An 8,462-nucleotide genomic window follows, 5' to 3' on the forward strand; every position below is an offset into this window, starting at 1 on the left:
TTCTTCAAAATACCTGTCATCCTTAGTAAAAATATTTATTTCAAAATATTTGTTATTTCAAAAATTGTAGATAAAATTAATCAAATTTTTCATTTTTTTCTTAATAGTAATTATTCTTGAACAATATAAACACTTCAATTATGACACATAATTAGAATAAATATTCAAGAAGAAGAATTATACCATAAGACATAAATAAAGATAAAATAATTAAGCACCCCTTCTAATGAACTGCCTTTGCTTTATTCTCATAGTACTACAGAATGTGAGAAAGTGAGTTCATATATTTTCAAGTGATTAATTTTGTTTGAAAATACAAAATAGATGAGAGAATGAGCTCTTTGTTTTTTTTAGGTATTAAATAGTTAATACACTATGAAATTATTACACAATGAGAGGCTCAAAGAGCAATTTGGAAATCTGATTTTTAATGTGAGAATTTTGAATTCCATGCCCATCTCCATGCTGATACATGCAGTGTGTTGTTCTTGAAAAATTTAACACAATTCTAATGAATTCTTCAGAAAATAGCACTTCTTTTCTAATTTGGTCTTTGTTCATTAGTTCCCACATCTCCTTTATCAATAAATTGATGTGTTTTCTTGCCTCTTCTTCGGAAGCACTCTTCTCATTCATGTAACATTGCATCGACTTTGGAACATCACCCCTATTTAATTCATACTAAATAACAAAAATAAAGTTATTTTTTAAAAATATAAAAAACGAAACAAATAGAGTATCTAAATTAAGTTATATATTTTAAATCAATAATAATTAAGAACATACCGATGATGTCCCCAAATCATCGATTAAACGAATAATTGTTGCACATCGGCGAATTATGTCTGGATATTTGTTTAAGTATTCCAATGTCTCAATGGTAATTGGATTGGAGACAAAGATGAGTGCATGGAGTAAAGCCAAAGGAATTCCAACTGAAATCCATGCATTATCCATGTACTCTTGCAGCGTTGGCTTATATCCATTGTGGTACCATCTTGCTTCTTGTAAGTAAGCTTTGCATAAATCTGCATACTAATTAATAGTAACTTCTTTCAAATAATACTGCAAATACATAAATGGATTAAATAGTGTTTTAATTTGTGATTTGGGGGCAGGGGTCAATGTTGCATTGATTTCATCGGTTCAACTAAATCCAATTTTGTGTTACATAAAGTATATAATTGAATTCTGAATCCATAATTTCAATGTTGAATTGACCAAATTTAAATATTGGTTCTGCCTCGAAGTTTGCAAGTAAAAGAAGGGATAGTAGTTTTACTTGTTTTGTGAGGTAGGGCAGGACATTGATCCCTTGCTCTTTGAGAATATGATAGGCCATTTCATTGGTAGTATTCAAGAGTGAAAGGTAACATATTTTCATATAGTCTGGAAGTTGCTCCATTGCTTTTACATCCCATCTGAATTTATATTACAAGTAATCAAAATTCCTCATCACAAACAAGCTGACTAGGACGACGATTAATTAATTAAGAAAATTAGTACTAAAAATGATTATGATTTTCATCAAAAGTTAATTACTAACCTTTCAACAGCATGAGTGAAGATTTCCAACTCATCAAGAGTGCCATAGACATCGTAAATGTCATCTATGACTGTTATTAGAGCTATGTTTTTTGTCAACATTCTTCGACACAAGCTGTGTTGAGGCTCAAATACTAATCCCACTGACCAAAAAAAGCTTTCCACCAATCTATCCCTTGAAAATGACAACTTTTCAGCCAAGCATGTGCTCTTCCACCACCTTTACATTACGTGAAAATAAATATATGATGCACGTATGAGAGAAATTCTATTGTACATGTTATAAAAAGGAATTTAACTTTGAATACGCGAAAATTATAATACTATCAAATGATCTAAAAGATGTCTCACGTTGATAGAATTCTCAAATCTTGTTGGTATGTTGCTTGAACAATGTTGAATTCCAATTTAGCAAGCTCGAGCAAAAGAGGATTAGCATTTGGCATTCTCTCATAAATGCTTATATACCACTCTGTCTCTAATCTTGGCATCATCCAATGTCTTGGAATTTTCAAGGCATGTTGGACTAATTCCATCATTAGTATATCATTATCTTGATCTCCACCATAATTGTCAACATAATTTTTCAGATGTGCCATTGTGAATCTTGTGGCATATTTCAAAGTGGTTTCAGTTTCCGTAGAGAGAAACGATGCTTCATATAATTCTAACAAACCTTTCGTGTCTTTACAAATACTCTGCTTCAGATTTCCATTCTCATCCTTGAAATTGTCAAATATATCTAGAACATGAAAAACATACATTGGTCAAATTTGAATAACAAATAAACTTACAGAATTCTATGTTCAAAATCACATAATGAGATTGACCCTCAAATTCTGAACTACATCTACATGTGTCACCTAAAGTTGGAATTTGGAACAAAAGAACTAAAATATATGAACCTGAAAGATGATGAAGCGATTATTAAAACTAGTATATACGACATACGTATTATGGTGAAGATAGATGAGCGTGAAGAGGGTGTTTGTATCACGGAAAATCAATTTGATTTTATATTGGGGCGTTCAACTATAGAAGTCCCTCATCTCGTAAGGAGATTGATGGAGCAGTACTATAGAGAGATGAAGCGGGACTTACATATATGATGTTCATTGACCTAGAAAAAGCATACAACAAAGTTCCTAGGGGGTTTCTATGGAGATTTTGGAGTTTAGAGGATCCATCGAAAACAATATCTACCCTTAGAAGTTAGGTTGCATACACACCATCTTCCTCAAACCCCACTCATGATCGATATTATGATGGATATGTTGTTGTTATGTACACATGACTACGTACGTACCTTGTGAGATATGAAAATGATGTTGTCTCAAGAGCCTAAACTTCAAGGCTATAGAGTGCAATGAATCTCCTGTGGCTATAGTACTAGTTTGGTCATGTACGCTCCTCAATATTTGCATAATTTCATCCTTGAAGTGGTAACTCACTCCAAGTCTTTCTAAATTATCAATCAACTCCAACTTAGCATCTAATTCTTGTATTGATCCCTCAATAATCATCATCAAATTCCTCTTCATTTCCTTCTTCAGTTTGTCAAACCGCTCCATATACTTATCTCCCTACACACACAATGCTAAAGTAAATTAATTATTGTCTGAATGATACGACATAAATTAGAGTAACAAAAAAATATATACCGCGTAACGATTGTTAACGGACTGAATATATTGAAAATCCCACATAGTAGGTTTGTAATTCCCTGAACGTCGTTGGATAGTATTGGGATTTGGTTCATCAGGTGATTTCATGGAGGCTTTTGATACAACTAGTGATGATGGCTTCCCTCGATTGAAGGAGAAAAAACAAGTTGCTGGAGTTGGTCTTGAGGTGACCACAGATAGCATCCCTACGTTGTTGAATAATATTGCCATTAATTATTCTCTAATTGTTCAATGGTTTAAAAGATATTCTTGCTAGATTGTTGGAGCTTCAACTAAAAGTTCTCATATATATAGAGAGAGAAAGAGATCCAAATTGTCAAACAAAGGTTTTTACCACGGTCAATCGGAAAATTTCACTACACCAAAAACGAACTCTAGGGGTAATATATAAATGATAATAGTTTTGTTGTCACTAAATATGTTCTTTTAGAGAACAATAACACTATTTGTAAATATCTCTAAATGCTATAGCGATATTGGATCCAATCACAATTAATTAATATCAATAAAACTTTAACACTCTTTATTAATATTGTGTATATTTATTGTCACTAAAAATTATTTTTGTGTTAATAAGTTTTTGCTATAAAACATAAATTTCTCACTTCATTCCACAAGACGTATCTATTATATTGTCCTATAGTTGCCCACTAGAACCATGAATCCATGATATAATCCAAATACGCAATTCGTCTTCAAGTACTCAAATATCTAAGGAAAATTAGAGAATTCTCAAATTCATTTTGTGTATAACTTTTAGATCGTAACGTCTGAAATATAATTTTCTACTTTTGAGCATAAGAATTTGAATTTTGAAAACTTTTTAGTGAAATTGATTTTCTCCATAGTGGACGTGTCACATATCAAATATTGTGAAATTATTTATTTTCATTAAATTTGCCTACTATTTGCAGTTGCGTTCCTCATGACATATATAGAAGCATTTCTCATCCGTCAGCTACCCAAACACAATTATTTTGTCCCTTCCATAGATATGTCATGAATTTTTTCAAAAAACTCAAATTGTGTGAATATTATTTCATGATGTTAGTGAAAAATTACAATATAACAGAATTACAAGATTACAATTGAAAAATAAAAATGAAGAAATAAATCTCTTCAGGCTGAGGCGCAGATATCTCGCTCTCTTTAAGGAGATTCAAGCCCACTGCAGCAAATGTTTTACACCGGTCCAGCAGTAGTCCTCTTGACTTGTCCCCTCCAGGATACAATAGCCTTCGCAAAGTATAACTCAACTACTCTGGACAAGAGTTGAGTCCAAAGCTCCACAAAAAAGAACACCTCCCTTCAACTAATAAAAACTCTCTTTTTGACAAACTTTATGCACTATATTTTTCTTGTGTTTTGTGTATCTCAAACCAAATGAAGACCACCACTATTTATAGTTGGGGATGTCTTCCTAGCAATGAATAGGAAGATAATGGGGATGGTAAATAGTGAAGATAAATGACTAGGAGCGGGGTTTTACCCTGTGCGAACCAAAGGGTAGCGGATGCGGGTTTCCCTTGTCATCAAAAAAAGATAAATGATCTAGAGGTTACATATGTTACATAGATTACAAAGAATAATGGAGGAATAAAGAGTGAGATAATCAAGATTGAATATGGAGAAATAATGGCCATAGTAGACCACTACTCATTCTGCCAAGAAACCCGACGAACAAGTACCATTACACATTCACTAAACGTTTGAAACTTGATAATAAAGATGACATCAAAAGTCATCAACTGCATGCCAAACGGTAGTAACGCAAATAATGTGTTATTAGCCGGAAAGCAAATGGCATTTGCATAAGTATAATAATATTAAAATGTATAATATTATTAAAATGCCACAACACATAATTTGACGGACTCAATAATTTATAGAATCAAAAACGTGTATCACTTGGATTAAGCATTAAAAAATATTCATAAAACTAGATTTTTCAAACGTCTGTACTGTTTATTAATATTGGATTCAATGTACTTTTTCTGAAATAATTTTTTATTCTGATTCTTTGAATGTTCAACAGAGGGGTTTTATGTGTTTTTGTTGAAGTAGAGATGAAAGTCATGCATTTAAATATACTTTCGTGTAAAATTATGCATTTTTTTTTGGATTATTTCTACATTCAATGAATGAAGGTATCATAGATTGAAAACAGAATTATCAATAAAATAATCAAACATATCGAGAAAATTAGTAAAAAAAATTCTTTAGCAATTACCTTATAACATATTGAGAAGATTAATAAAGAAAAAAGTTTTTTTCGAATTTTGATGCTATTTCCATTAAGTGAGAATTGATATTTGTTCTTCTATGTGAATAATTGAGATTTCCACCAAGCACGCCATTTAACCTCTATGACGTATGAGTGTCAATAATTAATATTATATCAGTTTTAGAAAATATATAATTAATATTAATATTCTCATCCGTCAGCTACCCAAATACAATTATTTTGGCCCTTCCATAGATATTTCTTGAATTTTTTCAAAAAACTCAAATTGTGTGAATTTTATTTCATGATTTGACGGACTCAAAATAATTTATAGAATCAAAAAAGTGTATCACTTGGATTGATCATTAAAAAATTATTCGTAAAACTAGATTTTTCAAACGCCTGTACTGTTTATTAATATTGGATTTAATATACTTTTTCTGAAATAAATTTTGATTATGATTCTTTGAATGTTCAGGTCGGGAGGGATTTTATGTATTTTTTGTCGAAGTAGAGATGAAAATTAGGGGTATACATGACCGGGTTGGTTCGGATTTTTCAAATATCAAATCAAATCATTTGTGTAAAAATTTTAAATTTATAAACCAAACCAAACTAATAAAATTCAGATTTTTTCGGGTTTTTCAACCTCGGGTTGGTTCGGGTTTTTCAAATACCAAACCAAACCATTGTGTCGAATTTTTAAATTTATAAATCAAACCAAACTAATAAACCTCGAGTTTTTTCAAAGTTTTGGATTTTTTCGGTAAAGTTTGCATATAAATATATAATTAACTTGTGCTCCAAATATTTCTTTAGTCCAACCAAAATACAATTATCTAAGGTGTTTCTTAAAAAAATAACACAAAATATGGTATTAGTACTGATGACACAAAAATATTCAATAAAAAATAATAATGAAATCATCATATAAAATAAATATTGCAAAGTCAATTTAAAAGTACTAAATCATGCTAAAATAAGTTTAATAAGTATTAGTTACATTACTAAATATTTAAGGAAAATTAAAATTAGATTATGTATTTTAATTGTCTAAAACAATGTAAAACTAAAGAACAAATATTCAATATTATTGTCATTCTTAGTGTTGAATTGATTTTCTTTTTGCATTAGTATTAATTTGATTTTGATTTAAGTTTTATTATAATTATCAACATCTATGAACTATAATCTTTATTGGACCATTCCGAATTCTAAGTTTTAAACTAGAAATAATATATTAAAAGATAAAAGCTATGAAATAGTATAAGAAATATTTTAAAATTATATCAAAGTAAATATTTTTTTGTATAAAATAAAATTTTAAAATTACATATATAATGTCGGGTTGTTTTTTTTTAGTTAAAATCAAACCAACCCAAATATAGTCGGGTTTTTTTTCCCAATGCCAAACCAAGTCAAACCAAACCACTAGTCTAGTTTTTTTTCGGGTTGACTCAGTTTGCGGTTTGGTTCGGTTTTCGATTCGATTTTGTACACCCCTAATGAAAATCATGCATTTAAATATACTTTCGTGTAAGATTATGCAAGTTCTTTTTTAAAAATAAATTATTGCTACATTCAATGAAGGGAAAAATGTCTGAAATATATTCGAACTTTGACCGAAATTGCTGTAACAATATCGAACTTTGAAAATGACTTTTTACCCCATGCATTATTTAATAGTGTATTTTAAAGGTACATGCTCACGTGGATATCATAAATATTGCATCATTATAAATAGTAATGTGTCCACGTGGCACATATATACCTTTAAAATACATTATTAAATAGTGCAGGGGTAAAAGGTCCTCCATAAGTTTGGTATCGTAACAACAATTTCGATCAAAGTTAGAGTACTTTAATAAAAAAAATTATTTAGCAACCTAACGTATTGAGAAGATTAGTAAAGAAAAAAATTCTTTGAATTTTCATGTTATTTGCATTAAGTGAGAATTGATCCTTGTTCTTCTGTGTAAATAATTGAGATTTCCACCGAGCACACCATTCAACCTCTATGACGTGTGTGTGTCAATAATTAGTATTAATACAGTTTTAGAAAATATGTATATAAAATAACATCTTTTTAAAAAAACAAAGAGTTGAGTAGTGAGTACTATCAAAAACACATCTAAACTATTTCTTTATTTTGAATTTCATACCTAATCTATTGAGATTGTGAATTTCATGCCTAAACTATCGCTCTTTTTTTTTTTTTTTTAACCTTCCCTTGGAGCTCCGACCCCTTTTTGCTCCTTTGGTGACTCGAACTCACAACCTTCGGGTTGAAAGTGAGGGGTGCTTATCACTCATTAATGGTTAAAACGCTTCATATGAGTGCCTCCCTACGCAAATAGCTAGGGAGATTTTGTTTGACTACCGAAGTATGATTAAGATATTGACATTACATATATGGAGTAGGCTGAAATCTGTTATTTGACCAACAAGAAGTAATAGCAAAATCATACGCAATTGATTATGATTTGCTTCTTTTTATTTTTGGTTAATATATGATTAGATTCTACTTAATACGTGTTGACATCCAATTTTGATCCTTCACAATATAATTAATTTCCGAGCTTCTTCAATTTCTAACGATTTAAAATAATTAGTTTTATAAAATTTCCAAAAAATAATAATATAGTTTGCAAGTCATTTTAAATAGTTTGTCATTTTTTATAATTTTTAGATAATATATATGCTCTATATAATTATATATAATTAGTATATTTTATAAATATTCAAAAAAAAATCATCTCAAATTTTTTTTATTTTTATTGAATTAGTTAGTTTAAAATTATGGTTATAATTTTAAATTATCTAGTTTATAGTTAAATTAATTATTTTATTTTGTTAAGATTAAGAAGCTCATAAATTAATTGTATTAATTCTTAACTAAGTTTGGCTATGTTTTTAAAATTCCAATTGACTATAATTTAAATTCGTATGGTCAAACCTTAAATTTGATTCCCAACCACAATTTAGTTTGGAAAAACTACCTAGTTAGA

General features: G+C 29.7%; 1 protein-coding gene across 1 annotated transcript; it reads right to left on the reverse strand.

Moving 5' to 3' along the window:
* Positions 1-349: 349 nt before the first annotated feature.
* LOC125824073 ((R)-linalool synthase TPS5, chloroplastic-like) lies at positions 350-3,440 on the reverse strand. Its single transcript, XM_049503424.1, has 7 exons — positions 3,207-3,440; positions 2,852-3,128; positions 1,897-2,287; positions 1,547-1,765; positions 1,283-1,421; positions 787-1,035; positions 350-681 (listed from the first exon to the last, which is right to left on the reverse strand). Exons 1-7 carry the CDS (start codon positions 3,438-3,440, stop codon positions 385-387), a joined length of 1,806 nt encoding a protein of 601 aa, XP_049359381.1. The 3' UTR covers positions 350-384.
* Between the last annotated feature and the right edge of the window lie 5,022 nt (positions 3,441-8,462).

This window comes from Solanum verrucosum, unplaced genomic scaffold, assembly GCF_900185275.1.
Source record: "Solanum verrucosum unplaced genomic scaffold, falcon-dt-bn FXZP01000088.1, whole genome shotgun sequence".
Lineage (NCBI taxonomy): Eukaryota > Viridiplantae > Streptophyta > Magnoliopsida > Solanales > Solanaceae > Solanum > Solanum verrucosum.